The sequence below is a fragment of the Elephas maximus genome, chromosome 16 (genome assembly GCF_024166365.1).
Source record: "Elephas maximus indicus isolate mEleMax1 chromosome 16, mEleMax1 primary haplotype, whole genome shotgun sequence".
Lineage (NCBI taxonomy): Eukaryota > Metazoa > Chordata > Mammalia > Proboscidea > Elephantidae > Elephas > Elephas maximus.
In genome coordinates, this window is record NC_064834.1 from 46,208,728 (window position 1) to 46,227,317 (window position 18,590).

The 18,590-nt window shown below is 39.3% G+C and overlaps 1 protein-coding gene across 2 annotated transcripts in view; it reads right to left on the bottom strand.

The window, feature by feature from the left end:
* LOC126059555 (cytochrome P450 2C19-like) overlaps nt 1–18,347 on the bottom strand; it is a 34,772-nt gene extending 16,425 nt beyond the window's left edge. The window contains exons 1-5 of one of the 2 annotated variants that reach the window (XM_049855316.1): nt 18,180–18,347; nt 15,372–15,534; nt 15,050–15,199; nt 2,646–2,806; nt 1,349–1,525 (exon numbers count right to left, since the gene is read on the bottom strand). In XM_049855316.1, the coding sequence (XP_049711273.1) occupies nt 1,349–1,525; nt 2,646–2,806; nt 15,050–15,199; nt 15,372–15,534; nt 18,180–18,347 (819 nt within the window). The remainder of the gene's footprint in view (nt 1–1,348; nt 1,526–2,645; nt 2,807–15,049; nt 15,200–15,371; nt 15,535–18,179) is intronic. The other variant, XM_049855317.1, reaches the window with a different exon arrangement.
* Between the last annotated feature and the right edge of the window lie 243 nt (nt 18,348–18,590).

Sequence of the window (18,590 nt, forward strand, 5' to 3'; positions counted from 1 at the left end):
AAGAATGCTATATAAGTGGAAATACATTTCATGTTTATCAATCTTAACATTTTTTATTGCTAACATGGCATTACTCCCACACCTAGTTACAGATTTAAGGAGATCTCCTATCAAAATCAAAATCCAAAATCCTGTCTTCTGCAGACATTGGGAAACTTATCCTAAAATTCATGGGGGAGGGTTATGGCAAAATGGAGGATGACTGCTAAAGGGCATGTGTATCATTATCTCTTTGCTAAACTTCTCAAATATGACGTCTTGTCTCATGACTACAGTTTCCCACACAATCCCCTGTTATTTTTCTCCCACCCTCCCCTCTCTACTAAAACCACACTCTATAGGGTTCTTCCAGCACAAAATCTCAATTAAATTCACAGGCCTTTCCGAATACAACATCCTTCACTTCCCTATTTTATTTGATCCATTTCTTCTAAGACATTGCTTCTTCTTTGACTTCCTGGGCACTGCCTCACGGATTCTCTTCCTAGATCTCTGAGAACATGACATAATGAACGACTTTCATTTTATTTCAGACACCTCTGCATTTCCAAGGTTCACACTCTTATTGAGACCAAGTCTAAATAAATGGAAAATCTCCCAGATGGTCCTTGAGCTCCATTCTTATCATACAGAGTTTTTTTACAGGTACCAGAATGATTTCCTTAATAATTATTTGCATTTCATCCTGGCATGACTCGTAGACTACCTACCTGATTAGATGAAATCTTTCCATGCCAGCATTTATGTTTACAATTTCCCTGAAAGACATCAACAGCCAATTCCCTATTTGTCCAAATTCATCTTTGAGAACACTCCATGAAGGCTTTGCTCTTCCAACTCCTTTATCTCTTTGACATCACAAACCTCTCATCCTCTGAATACACCATTCAACCCATCTGTAATGCTCTTTCATGTCCTTCACTGAAAATATTGTAAGATCTGCATCAAACCTCAGGACATGCAGAAAGTTTACCTAGGTCAAGCCTTTCCTTCTCACGGTGGGCAATGATCACTTGCATCTTTGTTTTTTGCCATCGTATTTCCTATATTTTATCTTGTTTGTAATTGATTCCATTTCACTGAGGTGTGCATTCTGCTTCTCTTTAAGTAGATTATTAGTACCTAAAGAACAGGGTCTATATGCTCTAATTATTTAGCAATTTATTTCTTCTATGATGCTTTTTTTTTTTTTATGATGCTTAATGCAGATCTATGCATACCTAGGTACTAAAAGTGCTTGTCAAGAATTTCTTGCCTGACATTTAACCATCCCTAGTAAGTACAGAACTATGTAATTAACCACAAAATGGAAACGCAATAAAGAACTGAATGGCCTCTGACATCTTACCTGTTCCATTTTGATCAGGAAACAATCAATAAAGTCCCGAGGATTGTTAATGTCCAAGCTTTCTTGGTGTTCTTTCACTTTCTCCAAAATATAACTTTTTACATTAGCATCATTATTAATATATGTCTTATGACTCCCTGGGAAATAATCAGTGAGCAAAGGGAATGCATTACAGACCTACAAGAGAAAAACATCATTTATTAAATATAAATCTTTTAAATAATATATAGGTATGATGTGCGGAAACCTGGTTAAAACTGGAGCTATAAAGATGAATGAAAATGTCTCCATCTGGAGCTGGAGTTTCTTACTTTACACATAATTCTCTATGCTTATAGAAAGATTCCAGGCAGAAAAGTGACCAGATGATCAATGATGATCATCATTTCTGATACTCAGATATTATTCCTATAGTATAAAAGGAATCTTTATATCAATCCTCTCATTTTTTATATCAATACTTTTCTACAAATTTCAGTTACCAATGGCATAAATTACTACGATTCACACTTTACTGATGAGGACAGAGGAGGTTAAAGAAGTCAAAGCAACCTGATTGATATAGACCACAAAGCTACTCATGACTACTATCAAGCTGAAATAGAAATAGAATTGGGGTTTCAGAACTGGGAGGAGATTGAAGGTACCATGAAACCCAACTGAACATTTTGTGGATAGATACCTGTACACCAGAGCAGCTAAGTGAGTTCTCTAAGAGCACACGAGTGTCATCTAGGCAGGGTGCAGGATATGCCAGCTAAACACAGGGTAAAATTGTGATGATTGTTTATGGTTCATACCCTGTAAGCCCCAATCATTTTGTCATCTAGGATCCCAGATGAGGCATAACCAAACTTAGTAACATCGGTTGTCCTATACATTCTCCCTCTTTGACATGCTAAGTTAGAATATTTCTGCCAAGTTTTCTGATGAATATGTCACTACAAATTGAATGAAGGACAAGCCTTACTGGTAATGGAAGCCTTTCAGCAAGGGCCTTGGATCTCCAATGACTGCTATAGGCATACTTTTGGGGCAGTAACCATAGTACTTTATGGAAACTGGGCTTTGAGGTTTAGGAGAAAAACCACTGTGTAGGGAGCCAATGGGATTGAAAAGAGCTCTATATTCTGAGATCTCAATTTCTTCTGTGTAAAATAAAGAGGTTGGTTATATTTCCCAGATGTTTACTCCAGGTTGCTAAGCTCTGGCCAGGATTTTTGTGTTCAAACTTTCATTTCACAGCTTGGTCCATTACATAATTTTGCACTTCTCAAAGAAAGGGTATTGGCCTCACCTGAATCCAAGGGGAGCTCAGAATCTTGATGTTTTCAGTTGATTTTTTAACCAAATTAAGAAAATTCTGATCATTATAATCAAAACGATTCTGGAAAATAACGGAGCACATCACATTGCAGGGAGCACAACCCGTGATGAAAGTGGGATCACAGGGCAAGGCTAAAGAATTGGAAACATAAAAAAAATAACATTAAAATATACATATAAAACTGTCACTGAAATAACTTTAGAAAGTTTGAAGCAACATGTACCTAGAAATTCCCTTGTCACTTACACATTCATGCATGCCTATAGTCTCTTCAAAGTGAATTGACTTTTCCTTACTTCCTAGCTTAATAATGATGTTCCCAAAACTGCCTTCACTTCCCTTGCATTTTAATTACACCATTCTAAATCAAGATGCCTATAATTTTGGAGGGTAAAAGAAAAAAACAATTAAGAGACAATTTTCTAAAAAATAATAATAAACCTCTTTAGAGTTCTAAACTGCAAAGATGTCACTTTAATGACTGAGGTCGACCTGATCCAAGCCATGTCTTTTCAATCACCTCAAATGCATGCAAAAGCTGAACAATGAAAAAGGAGACAGAAGAATTTATGCATTAAAATTGGGGTGCTGGCAAGCAATGTTGAATATACCGTGGATTGCGAGAAGTATGAACAAATCAGCCTTAGAAGCAATGTAAGCAGAATGCTCCTGTGAGGGAGGAGGATTTGTCTGGCTTAATTTATACATGTCATCAGAAAAGGCCAATCCCTAAATAAAGACATTATGTTTGATAAAATAGAAAACACCCATTGCTGTCAAGTCGATTCTAACTCATATCAACCCTATAGTAGGTAAAGTAGAGGACCAGCAAAAATGAGGAAAACCCTCAATGAGATGCACTGACACACTAGGAAAGCGTTCATTCTATTATACATAAGGTTGCCAACATCAACAACAATAATCTAAGTTATGATGATAGAATCATATATGTCTGCAAAGCTTGCCAACAATTAAGCATTGATAAGGGAAAGGAGAAAATAGGGACCTAAACACTTCTTATATATACTGAATAGTTAAGGAATCAGGTACAGAACCAGCAGAAGGAAAGAGTAAAGAGAGTGTTTACAAGTCAATTTGGGTATTTAAAGGAACAAAAGTAAAAAAAAAACCTTCCTCACAGTATGAGTAGGTAGGTTAATACAAACAAAGGGACATTCTGAGTAGATAGTTTCCCTAATAAAAATAAAATGAGAAATTTTCATTTCATAATTAAATGATATGTAGGGCAAAAAAAAAAATGAAAAAAGTAAATTGATAAATGGAGTCTTTTTCTTTTTTACTTTCTTACTTTCTGTTGGGGAAAAGAGGGTTCTTTCCTGCTCTAGAAAGTAGTATCCATCATCTCCAATCAAGAGCCCTGGTGGCACAGTGGTTAAGTGCTCAGCTCCTAACAGAAAGTCAGTGGTTTGAATCTACCAGCTGTTCCTCTAGAGAAAGATGGGGCAGCCTGCTCACATAAAGATATAGAGCCTTGCATTACTCACGATAGCAAAAAGATGGAAACAACCTAAGTACTCATCTACAGATAAATGAATAAACAAATCATAATAGATATACTCAATGGAATACTACCTAACATAAAGAACATGGATGAATCCACAAAACATCTCACAATACGCATGAATCTGTCACAAAAGAAGAAATATTGAATGAGATCACTTTCTAAAAGCTCAAGAAAAGGTTTATACACAGAAGAAAAGAATCTTTGATGGTTACGAGGGAGGAGAGCAATGGGGAGGGGAAATCACAAAGTAGATAATAGTCAAGTGATAACTTTGGTGAAGGGAAACACAACATACAATACAGGGAAAGTCATCACAACTTGACCAAGGTAAAATCATAGACACTTCCTAGAAACACCTCTAGGGACCAATTTACTGGGCCTGAGGTTTGGGGATCACAGTCTCAGGGGACATGTATGTCGATTGGCACAATGGAGTTCATAAAGATAATGTTCTACATCCTACTTTGGTGAGAAGCATCTGGGGTCTTAAAAGCTTGTGAGTGGCCATCTAAGATACATATATTGGTCACATTCCACCCAGAGCAATGGAGAATGAAAAAATCCAAAGACACAAGGGATATAATAGTCCAAAGGACTAATGGACCACATGAACCACAGCCTCCCTCAGCCTCAGCCAAAAAAGAACTAGATGGTGCCAGGCTACCTCCACAAACTGCCCTGACAGGGATCATAATAGAGGGTCCTGGACAGAGCAGGAGAAAAATATCAAACAAAATTTGAATTCCAAAAAAACAAAAGAGGAGACTTACTGTTCTGAAAGTGCCTGGAAGAACCCCTAAGACTATAGATCTTGGAAACCCTGCTAAGTTAGAACTGAAGACATTCCTCAAGTCCACCTTTCAGCCAAAGATTAGACAGAGTATAAAACAATAACACACTTGAGGAAGCTGCTCCTTAGTTCAATCATGTACATAAGACCAAATGGGCAACACCTGCCAAAATCAAAAACAGGAGAGCTGAAAGGAATAGGAAAACTGGATGAGTGGACAAGGAGAACCCAGGTTGGAAAGGGGAAGAGTGCTGACACATTACAGGGATTGCAACCAATGTTACAGAACAATTTGTGCATAAAATTTAGAACGAAAAGCTAATTTGTGCTGTAAACTTTCACCTAAAGGACAGTAAAACTAAAAAAAAAAAAAAAAAAATGCTTAGAAAGGAGCAGCCCAGATAGTGGAATAGACGTTTCCAGAGAGCTCTATTTACAACAAAGACCTGGAAAAACAAGTGAAATGAGTATATTTATGACAAGCTAAGAGACCTGAACATCAAAGGGAAGCTTAGAAATCAAACTGAGGGGCAGGGGGAGAAAGAGATGGTTCAGAAACAGAGAGGAGTTACCAGATCTGAATCACGGGGAGCCCTCAGGTACCATTCCCAGGAGCTGCGGCAGCGGGCTGCTACTAGCATTCTGCTGCAGTTTCCTCAGGGAGAAGCAGCAAGCCGCACAGCCTACTCACACCTCCAGAACCAGAGAAGAACGGTGCTCTCGCCAAAAGCTAAGTACTTGAGTATATTTTACAGTGCCCCTCCTACCCCTCCCCCCCCCCCCCGCCGCTCCAAAAGCCAACTTCAGCGTCTAACTTCCCTGGGCCAGAGATAGGCCCTGTCAAACGCCTAAAGCCATCCTCCCAGCCTTGGAGAACGAATAAAATTGCGATTGGGGGAAAAGATAATTTGCCAGCTCCACTAACGGGGAGCTCAGGACTGAAGCGTCTCCTGTCCAGTCATAAACAGTCCGTGGACTTGGAGTAAGTTTCCCCACTGCATGAACATGTGTGGGCCTATTTCAGGAGAATAGGCCCTTGTTTGCAGACTACAACCATTTCAGCTGTGCAGTGGAGAGGAGGGTGTTTGATGTTTGACATTGTTTTGCCTATTAAACGGGGTTTTTTTTTTTTTTTCAGTACCCACATCAGGGACCTATGGACTGGTGGCTCCACTCAGGTCATGCAGCCACCAGCAACAGGAGTCCAAGGATAACTGGTACCTCCCAGTCCTTACAACCCCCCAAAATTAGGTGCCCATGGTCTATCTGCAGAACCAACCCACCTGTACACTCTAGGGAACAGGGACATGTTTTCCTCAGAGACACGTGGGGGATGATTCTCAGCCCCCTGCTGCAACGAGATACTGCTACCTACACCATTCACTCCTGCCCCACTAAGTCTGTAGGACAGAGCCTGTACCACGCACTTGATGATCAGCGACCTGGACACCTGAGCTGAATTCATACAAGAAAAGTCAATGGACTCATAGACTGATATACCTGATAACAGCTCTAGCCATCTGGGGACAGGAAGTCAGAGCTCCAAAGGTGAAAATAATCAAGCTAGCTCACTCAAGCAACCCCTTTGGGCATATCAAAACAAAAGAAAGCAACAAGCTACCACACAGTAAGCAAGCATAAACTAAGACAATAACTTATAGATGGCTCGGAGACAACAGTCAGTATCAAGTCACATAAAGAAACAGACCATGGTCTCCTCAACAAGCTATCAAAACAAAGATTCAAGGGATCTTCTAGATGAAAGTGCCTTCCTGGAATTACCAGAGGCAGGCTATAAAAGATTAATATACAGAACCCTTCAAGACATCAGGCAATATGCAGAACAAACCAAGGAACACACAGAAAAAGCAACAGAAGATCTTAAAAAGGTTATTCAGGAACATAATGAAAAATTTAATAAGCTGGATAAATCTCTAGACAGAAAACAATCAGAAATTCAGAAGATGAATAATAAAATTACCGGACTAAACAAATCAATAGCAAGTCAGAGAAGCAGACTTGAGCAAGCAGAAGGCAAAACTTTTGAACTTGAAGATAAAGCACTTGGCGCTAATACATTTGAAGAAAAATCAGATGAAAGAATTTAAAAAAAGGAGAAACCTTAAGAATCATGTGGGATTCTCTCAAGAGAAATAACCTACGAGTGATTGGAGTACCAGAACAGGGAGGGATAACAGAAAATTCATGGAGAATTCTTGAAGGTTTGTTGGCAGAAAACTTCCCTGATACCGTGAAAGATGAGAAGATATCTATCCAAGCTGCTCATTGAACGCCACATAAGGTAGATGTTAAAAGAAAGTCACCAAGACATATTATAATCAAACCTGACAAAATGAAAGATAAAGAGAGAATTTTTAAGAGCAGCTAGGGATAAACAAAAAGTCATCTAAAAAGGAGAGCCAATAAGTTCAGACCACTCAGCAGAAACCATGCAGGCAAGAAGGCAATGGGATGATTTATATTAAAAATTGAAGGAAAAAAATTGTCACCCAAGAATCAAGTATGCAGCAAAACTGTGTTTCAGATAAAAAAATATGAAGGTGAAATTAGGACATTTCCAGATAAACAGAAGTTTAGGGAATTTGTAAAAACCAAACCAAAACCACAAGGCATACTAAAGGGAGTTCTTTGGTTAGAAAATCAATAATATCAGGTATCTACCCAACACTCTACAACACTGGGTAGAGCAATCAGAAGTCAACCTTGACAGGGAAATAATAAAAAAAAAAATCAAGATTAAAAAAATGCTCAAAACAGGGTAACAGTGATGTTATTATGTAAAAGAGGACAGCATTAAAATAATAAAGAGGGACTGAGAAATTCAGTTATAGATCTTCCAAACGGAGAGGAAGATAAGGCTATACAAAGAAATAAAAGTTAGGTTTAAATTTAGAAAAAAGAGGTAAACAATAAGCTAACCACAAAGGAGACAAACTATCCTGCTCACCAAAATAAAATACCAGAAAAAAATAGAGACTCAGGACAAACAAAATCAACAACAATGAACAGGAGGAAAGGAAAATATATAAAGATAATTTACTTAGCACATACAATTAAAAAGGAAAAAGAAACTGTCAACAACACACAAAAAAAGACATCAAAGTGATAGCACTAAATTCATACCTATCCATAATTATGGTGAATGTAAATGGCCTAAATGCACCAATAAAGGGACAGAGAGTGGCAGAATGGATTAAAAAACACGATCCATGTATATGCTGCCTACAAGAGACACACCTTAAAATTAGAGACAAAAACAAACTAAAACTCAAAGGATGGAAAAAAATATATCAAGCAAAAAAGAGCAGGAGCAGCAATATAAATTTCTGACAAAATAGACTTTAAAGTTAAATCCATCATAAAGGATAAGGAAGAACACTGTGTAAAGATTAAAGGGACAATACACCAAGAAGATATAGCCAAATTAAATATTTACGCACCCAAATACAGGGCTGCAAGATATATGAGACAAACTCTAACAGCATTGAAAAGGGAGATAGACCACTCCACAATAATAGTAGGAGACTTCAACACACCATTTTCAGTGAAGGGCAGGACATCCAGAAAGAAGCTCAATAAAGACATGGAAGATATAAATGCCACAATAAACCAATATGACCTCATAGACATACACAGAACACTCCACCCAATAGCAACCAACTATACTTTCTTTTCTAGTGCACATGGAACATTCTCTAGAATAGACCACATATTAGGTCATAAAGGAGCCTTAGCAGAATCCCAAACATTGAAATATTACAAAGCATCTTCTCAGACCATAAGGCCATGAAAGTAGAAATCAATAACAGAAAAAGCAGGGAAAAGAAATTAAAACCTTGGAAACTGAGCAACACTGTGCTCAAAAAGACTGAATCATAGAAGACATTAAGGATGGAATAAAGAAATTCATTGAATCCAATGAGAATGAGAACACTTCCTATCAGAACCTTTGGGACACAGTGGAAGCAGTGCTCAGAGGACAGTTTATAACAATAAATGCACATATACAAAAAGAAGAAAGGGCCGAAATCAAAGAATTATCCCTATAACTTGAACAAATAGAAAGCAACAAAAGAAACCCTCAGGCAAAAGAAGAAAAACAATAAAAATGAGAGCAGAACTAAATGAAACAGAAAAATAATTGAAAGTATTAACAAGACCAAAAGTTGGTTCTTTGAAAAAATTCACAAAATTGAAAAACCACTGGCCAAGCTGACAAAAGAAAAACAGGATAGGAAGAAAATAAATCCAATAAGAAATGAGGTGGGCGATATTACAACAGACCCAACTGAAATTAAAAGAATCATATCAGATTACTCTGAGAAATTATATTCTAACAAATTTGAAAACCTAGAAGAAATGGATGAATTTCTAGAACCACACTACCTACCTAAACTAACACAAACAGAGGTAGAACAACTAAATGGACCCATAAAAAAAGAAGAGATTGAAAAGGTAATCAAAAAACTCCCAGCCAAAAACAAAAGCCCTGCACTGGATGGCTTCACTGCAGAGTTCTACCAAACTTTCAGAGAAGAATTGACACCACTATTCCTAAAGGTATTTCAGAGCATACAAAAGGTTGGAATACTCCCAAACTCATTCAATGAAGCCACCATATCCCTGGTGCCCAAACCAAGTAAAGACACCAGAAAAAAAGAAAATTACACACCTATATCCCTCATGAACCGAGATGCAAAAATCCTCAATAAAATTCTAGCCAATAGAATTCAACATATCAAAAAAATAATTCACCATGATCATGTGAGATTTATACCAGGTATGCAAGAATAGCTCAACATTAGAAAAACAATTACTGTAATCTAATCCATCATAGACATAAAACAAAAGATAAGAATCACATGATTTTATCAATTGATGCAGAAAAGGCATTGGACAAAGTTCAACACCCAATCATGATTAAAATTCTCAGCAAAATAGGAATAGAATGAAAGTTCCTCAACATAATAAAGGGCATTTATACAAAGCCAACAGTCAACATCATCCTAAATGGAGAGAGCCTGAAAGCATTCTCCTTGAGATCGGGAACCAGACAAGGATGCCCTTTATCACCACTCTTATTCAACATTGTGCTGGAGGTCCTAGCCAGAGCAATTAGGCTAGACAAAGCAATGAAGGGAATCCAGATTGGCAAGGAAGAAGTAAAATTATCTCTATTTACAGATGACATGATCTTATACACAGAAAACTCTAAGGAATCCTCCAGAAAACTACTGAAACTAATAGAAGAGTTCAGCAGAGCAGCAGGATACAAGATAAACATACAAAAATCAGTTGGATTCCTCTACACCAACACAAAGAACATCGAAGAGGAAAACAACAAATCAATACCATTCACAGTAGCCCCCAAGAAGATAAAATACTTCGGAATAAATCTTACCAGAGATGTAAATGACTTATACAAAGAAAACTACAAAACGCTTCTGCAAGAAACCGAAAGAGGCCTACATAAGTGGAAAAACATACCTTACTCATGGATAGGAAGACTTAACATTATAAAAATGACTATCCTACCAAAAGCGATCTATACATTAAATGAAATACCAATCCAAACTCCAACGACATTTTTCAATGAGATGGAGAAACAAATCACCAACCTCATATGGAAGGAAAAGAGACCCCAGAGAAGTGAAGTGAAAAAGAGGAATAAAGTGGGAGGCCTTTTGCTCTACCTGATTTTAGAGCCTATTATACCACCACAGTACTCAAAACAGCCTGGTATTGCTATGAAAACAGATACATAGACCATTGGAACAGAATTGAGAATCCAGACATAAATCCATCCCCATAAGAGCAGTTGATATTTGACAAAGGCCCCAAAACATTTAAATGGGGAAAGGACAGTCTTTTTAACAAATGGTGCTGGCATAACTGGATATCCACCTATAAAAAAATGAAACAAGACCCATACCTCACTCCATGCGCTAAAACTAACTCAAAATGGATCAAAGACCTAAAGATAAAATCTGAAACGATAAAGACCATGGAAGAAAAAATAGGGACAACTTTAGGAATGGCATAAACAATATAGAAAACATTACTAACAACGCAGAAGAAAAACTAGATAACTGGGAGCTCCTAAAAATCAAACACTTGTGCTCATTCAAAGACTTCACCAATAGACTACCTACAGACTGGGAAAAAGTTTTTAGCTATGACATTTCCGGTCAGCACCTGATCTCGAAAATCTACATGATACTGCAGAAACTCAACTACAAACAGACAAATAACGTGATGAAAAAATGGGCAAAAGATATGAACAGACACTTCACTAAAGAAGACATTCAGGTAACTAGCAGATACATGAGGAAATGCTCACGATCATTAGCCATTAGAGAAATGCAAACCAAAACGACAATGAGATTCCATCTCACTCCAACAAGGCTGGCATTAACCCAAAAAACACAAAATAATAGATGTTTGAGAGGCTGTGGAGACATTGAAACACTTATACACTGCTGGTGGGAATGTACAATGGTACAACCAGTTTGGAAATCCATTTGGCACTTCCTTGAAAAGCTAGAAATAGAACTACCATATAATTCAGAAATCCCACTCCTTGGAATATATCCTAGAGAAATAAGAGCCCTTTACATGAACAAATATATGCACACCCATGTTTATTGCAGCACTGTTTACAATAGCAAAAAATGGAAGCAACCAAGGTGCCCATTGACAGATGAATGGATAAATAAATTATGGTATATTCACACAATGGAATACTATGCATCGATAAAGAACAGTGATGAATCTGTGAAACATTTCATAACATGGAGGAATCTGGAAGGCATTATGCTGAGTGAAATTAGTCAGATGCAAAAGGACAAATATTGTATAAGACCACTATTATAAGAACTCGAGAAATAGTTTAAAGAGAGAAGAAAATATTCTTTGATGGCTATGAGAGTGGGGAGGGAGGGAGGCTGGCGGAGGCGTATTCACTAATTAGATAGGAGATAAGAACTACTTTAGGTGAAGGGAAAGACAACACACAGTACGTGCAAGGTCAGCACAACTGGACTAAATTAAAAGCAAAGAAGTTTCCTGAATAAACTGAAGGATTCAAAGGCCAGGGTTTGGGGACCATGGTTTCAGGGGACATCTAAGTCAATTGGCATAATAAAATCTATTAAGAAAACATTCTGCATCCCACTTTAGAGAGTGGCTTCTGGGGTCTTCAATGCTAGCAAGCGGCCATCTAAGGTGCATCAATTGGTCTCAACCCACCTGGACCAAAGGAGAATGAAGAACACCAAGGACACAAGGTAATTACGAGCCCAAGAGACAGAAAGGGCCACATAAACCAGAGACTACATCAGCCTGAGACCAGAAGAACTAGATGGTGCCCAGCTAGAAGAACCAATGACTGCCCTGACAGAGAACACGACAGAGAACCCCTGAGGGAGCAGGACTGCAGTGGGATGCAGACCCCAAATTCTCGTAAAAAGACCAGACTCAATGGTCTGACTGAGTGAGACTGGAAGGACCCTGGTGGTCATGGCCCCCAGTCCTTCCTTTGGCCCAGGACAGGATCCATTCCCAAAGCCAACTCTTCAGTCAGGGATTGGACTGGACAACGTCATGGAGAGGGATGCTGGTGAGGAGTGAGCTTTTTGGATCAGGTGGACACTTGGGACTATGTTGGCATCTCCTGCCTGGAGGGGAGAAGAGACGGTAGAGGGGGTTAGAAGCTGGTGGAATGGACACGAAAATAGAGAGTGGAAGGAGGGAGTGGGCTGTCTCATTAGGGGGAGAGCAATTAGTAGTATGTAGAAAGGTGTATATAAGTTTTTGTGTGAGACTGACTTGATTTGTAAACTTTCATTTAAAGCACAATAAAAATTTTTTTTTAAAAAGGAATTGCTTGAGAAACACGTTAAATATATATGTTGTTGTTAGTTGCCGTCCATTTCGTTCTGACTATAGCGACCCTATGCACCACAGAACGAAACATTGCCTGGTCCTGCACCATCTTCACAATTGTTGCTATACACGAGCCCATTGCTGCAGCCACTGTGTTAATCCATTTCCTTGCGGGTCTTCTTCTTTTTCTCTGACCCTCAACTTTGCCAAGGATGATCTCCATCTCTAGGGACAGATTCCTCCTGATAGTATGTGAGACATAGTCTCGTCATCCTTGCTTCCAAGGAGCATTCTGGTTGTATTTCTTCCAAGACAGATTTGTTCGTTCTTTTGACAGCCCATGTTCTAGTCAATATTCTTCACCAACATCACAATTCAAAGGCATTTATATACATATAAAGAGAGAGAGAGAGAGAATCTTGGAAACCCTATGTGTCTCTGTCAATCTAAATTGACTCTACTCAATGAGTTTTTTGGGTTCATCTCCAATCACCTTCATAACTGAATTTTTTGCCAGGCTCACCCTCTTGTGGACTTGTGGGATATTGCTCTACATAACCATCTACGGAATAACTGTTACAGTCCATTTTAAAATTTGACCATCATTTAGGTCAATTCCATCATTTTACAGAAAAAGAATTTCAAGCAAAGGAAATTTTTTTTTAGTTTTTGGTTGAAGATTTTTAAATGAAGCGATTCTAATCAAATGAACGGTAAATTTTGTACGTAAAAAGTCCCCAGACTCCTATCTGTAGATGTAATTAAGCGTAAATTGAACCAAAAGTGTTGTGAAGGGAAAATAAAACATCAGATAACAGGAAGCCTGTGCGACTAGCTTCTACTGTACCATCTGAAACCCAAAGCTTTGCAGGGATCTAAGCTTTCAGAAAAGTTGTATTTTCCCTTGGTGCTGGGGATATTTGGGAATCTTTTGGTATATATTGTGTGTGGGGTTCAAAGCTAAAATACAATTTTTAGTCTTTCCTTTTTGTTCTTTTGAAAGAAGGTATTAAAATCCAGGGTAATTTGGAATCAAAGCTGAAAACCACTCTTATAGTGATATGTATTTTATAGGTCAGAAGAGCTGGCAGTGGGAGCTAAATAATAACTTTCTTACCAAAATCCAGTTATGGAGTAGAAAGAGATAAGTAAAGACAAACAGAACCAACTCATCATTAGAGAAGTTAGAGCAGAGTTATTAATAGCAGTTGACATCTACTTAGTAAGTAATTTTACAAACTGGTATTTCTATATTTTACAGAAATGTGCCATACCATACATTTTCTTAAAATATGAATATCAATACAGTTAGCAGAGAGTAACATTAAATAATTCATGCTGATAGTTTTAAAATAGTCCTGTGTTTACAGGAACCACAGTTGATGAGAGTGGCACTAAGAGACGCCTAGGAAATCAAAGGAGCCCTGGTGGCGCAGTGGGAAAGAGCTGGGCTGCTGACCAAAGGCAGGCAGTTTAAGACTACCCGCTGATCCTGGGAAACCCAATGGGTCAGCTCTGCTCTGTCCTGTGGGGTTGTTGTGAGTCAGAATCTACTCCACGGCTGCTGATTTGGTTCTTATTTATTTATTTATTTATTTTACACGATGAAAACCACAGACCAGCACCACACCTGGTCACAACTGTAGCCGTGACCTTGACAGAAACCTTCATGCATGTCAGTGAGGGTGACCATAACATAAACTCCAATGAAATGAAAGCAAAAAACCCTTGCCTCATGATCCATAAGAGTGTGATGAGGTCACAGCCACAGTGTCCACATGACTGACAAGTATTCCCCTGTGAAATGATCTGCCATAGGTAACCCACAATCCCGGCAGCATAAAATACTGCTTTTTAACTCTAAAAAAAATGAGACTTAAAACCTTCTGTCTTGATAACTTTCTCACATAAAGACAAGAAGGGAACAAAAAGATTCAAAGCCTTTTATACGCACTCTGTGTGCACAATCATGCACACACACAGCATGTACAAATGCCCCCTTGTTCTCTGCTTCAAACCCTCCCTCCTCCACTTATGGGCTGGTAGTGCCTATCCACAAGGAAAGATTCGGCCTCCCCTGAAATGTTTCCAAAGACCCCATAAAGAAGAGCGTCTTCTGTTAAGGTCAGTGTTAGAGCGAAAAAAATCACCCACCCTTCGTTTTTCTCAACTCCTCCACTAGGCAGCTGGCTTCCTCCTGAACTCGGTCCTCAAGGCGCCTCTTCCCCATCCCCAAATTCCGCAGGGTCATGAGTGAGAAGCGCCTGGTCTCCTTCCACATCTTTCCATTGCTGAAAGCGACCCCTACAGGGGGGAGAACGGAAATTAGTTTGGAGATCCTTGGCAAGAAGCACGATGCTGACCTAGGCAGCCACGCCGATGGGCCAAGTTCTGCCTGAGCGCCTCTTCAATCTCTGTTTTCCAGTCTTCCACACTCGCCATTACCTCTGCCCAACAAACAGACACAAAGACCTACCAAATCCTTTCTTAGATCTTTCAGACAGTGGAAAATGACCTCTTCCCGAAAACTCTTCTCCCATATCAATCAGGGCTTCCTTAATTGCTTCATACCCATGCAACACCACTGCGGGCTTCATGCCAATATACAGAGTGAACACTGGGCCATAGGCTTTTGAGAGCTGGGAAATGGAAAGTGGAAACAAATATTAGCAAAGAAGTCACTACTTGATCTATAAGCTGTGCATCATTCAGGCGGATATTGTCATCATGTTCTTGACATTTTATTGAATCACATCCATTTCAAATATTTTTAATTTTGTACAGACATGATGGTGAATTTATAGCTGCCTTTTGAGGAATCTCTCATGTGCCAGGCGAGGGGACAAACACTTGTTCCACACATTGTTATAGCTACCCTCACATGAATACCATGAGCAGGTTTACTTACCCCTATTTTACAGAAAAGAAAAGTGAGATTCAGAGAAGTTCGATTTTGTTTCTAGTGTCTCCCAGCTAATAATTAAAACCGGGTATAGTCAAGTAGATTCTGACTCATAGTGACACTGTAGGACAGAGCAGAACTTTCCCTTAAGGTTCCCAAGGCTGTAATTTTTTTACAAAGCAGACTGCCACGTCTTTCTCCTAAGGAGGGGCTGGTGGGTTCCATCTACTGACCTTTGCTTAGCACAGGAATGCTTAACAACTTCGCTACCAGGGCTACTTCAGCTCGTAACTTGTTGTTGTGGTTAGGTGCCACTGAGTCAGTTCCAACTCATAGCTACCCTGTGTACAACAGAACGAAACACTGTCCCGTCCCCTGCCATCCGCAGATGCTTGTTACGCTTGAGCCCATTGTTGCAGCCACTGTGTCAGCCCATCTCCTTGACAATTTTTCTTTTTTTTCCACCCTCTGCTTCACCAGCATAATGTCCTTTTCCGGGGGCTGATCCCTCCTCATAACATGTTCTAAGTGTGCAAGACATAGCCTCTCCATCCTTGCTTCTAAGAAGCATTCTGGTTGCACTTCTTCCAGGACAGGTTTGCTCATTCTTTTGGCATTCCATGGTATATTCGATATTCTTCACCAACACCACGATTCAAAGGTGTCAATTCTTCTATTTCCTTATTCATTGTCCAGCTTTAGCATGCATATAGGGTGACTGAAAACAGCATGGCTTGGATCAGGCACACCAGAGTCTTCAAGGTGATATCTTTGCTTTTGAACATTTTGAAGAGGTTTTTTGCAGCAGATTTGCCCAATGCAATGCAACTTTTGATTTCTTCACTGCTGCTTCAATGGGTGTTGATTGTGAATCCAAGTGGAATGAAATTCTTCACAACTTCAATCTTTTCTCCACTTATCATGATGTTGCTTAATGGTCCACTTGTCAGGATTTTCATCTTCTTTTTGTTGAGGTGTAATGCATACCGAAGGCTGTGGTCTTTGATCTTCATCGGTAAGTACTTTAAGTCCTCTTCACTTTCAGCAAGCAAGGTTGTGTCATCTGCATAACACAGGTTGTTAATGAGCCTTACTCCAATCCTGATGTCCCATTCTTCTTCATACAGTCCAGCTTCTCAAAATATTTGCTCAGCATACAGATTGACTAAGTATAGTGAAGAAATATAACCCTGACGCACACCTTTCTTGACTTTAAACCACGTCTTATTCCCTTGTTCTGTTCACATGACAGCCTGTTTATCTACGTACGGGTTCCTCACGAGCATGAATTGTTCTGGAATTTCCTTTCTTCACAATGTTATCCGTAATTTGTTATGATCCACAGAGTCGAATGCCTATGCATGGTCAATAAAACACAAGTAAACATCTTTCTGGCATTGTCCACTTTCAGCCAGTTGGAAGACCCAAATTTGAAATGTTGCTGGTTGATTTCTGGTCCATGGAAACACTTTATCCATAATGCCTAACTTGGGCCCATTACCCAGCTGACTGATTTATACACCTCTTCCCATGGGGATTCTATTCAGTTGCACTGTGATGAATACTAGAAATGTATATTTTTGAAAACCAGTCCATGTGATTCCAAGGCCAACCCAGTCTGACACCTGTGGGTATTGTTCACACAGAAAGAGAATGGGCACCACAGAGGTAGTGCCAGTACAGGCTGCATCTCCTGGAAGAATCATTTCTTCCATCCTGTGGCGTTTCCAGGTCACAGACAGCAACTCCGTGCAGAGTCCAAAAGGATGCTGTCACTACCAGGGCCTCCCTGATCACCGCTTTCTTTCATTCACCCAGGCTGCTCCTCAGCCCATCCCTGTTCCCTTGACACCAGGCATAATCACCTTCCTAGGAGAAGTTTAATTTTCACGGCTAATCTGAACAAAACACACAGCTTATACAGTAGATGACTCCTGAACGGACATTCGAATCACAAAGCACTTCCAACACCATTTACCTTCAGCCAAAAAATCACAGCAGTCAACTGTGAAACAATGAAGGGCAGCATTGCTGCTTTCTTTTGTCACTTCGCCCCTTCATTATTTTGATTCTGTGCTACCAGGACTGAATCAAGTTTTTCTCTTCTCCTGTAATGCATTACTTCATTCCTTTATTTCTGAGGATGACAGACCAAAAAAAAAAAAAAAAAGAGCAACAAAAACAAGAAAATCCACAGGGGGCTCTTTTGCTTTAAGATGATCTACTTTAATACTTTGCTTCTAAAAAAGAAAAAAAAAAAAACACAACCATTGCCATTGAGTGGTTTCTGACACATAGCAACCCTAGAATACGTTATACTTTAAAGTAGGTGTTAATTTCTTTACCCCCTGCGAGCCACTGAAGAGCATAAAACATACTTACATTTTGCATGGATTTCTTGATGTTCCTCATATCTAACTGTAGGATATTTCCAATAATCGGGAGAGGAGTGGGGCCAGGCGGGAGCTTCCCTTTCCCATAGCTCTGTTTCCAGAGTGAAAAGAGAAGCAAACTGGACAGACAGAGCACCAGAATCACAAACGGATCCATTGGAGCCTTCTCTTCTTACTCAGGCAACTATGGGCTTCCCACCCAAAGATTTTATATGCTCCCTATTGCATAACTTGTGATTCTTACAAATAAAGTGACCAATCAGATAGATTTGCTGTAATTCTTTCTGAGTAGACTTTGGCTCACTGATAGAGACAAAAATAAAGTGTCATTTAGCGTTGCTGTCTTTCTTTCCAAAGACAAGGCCCCACCCTGGAGGTTTGGATTCAACAGGCATAGGGT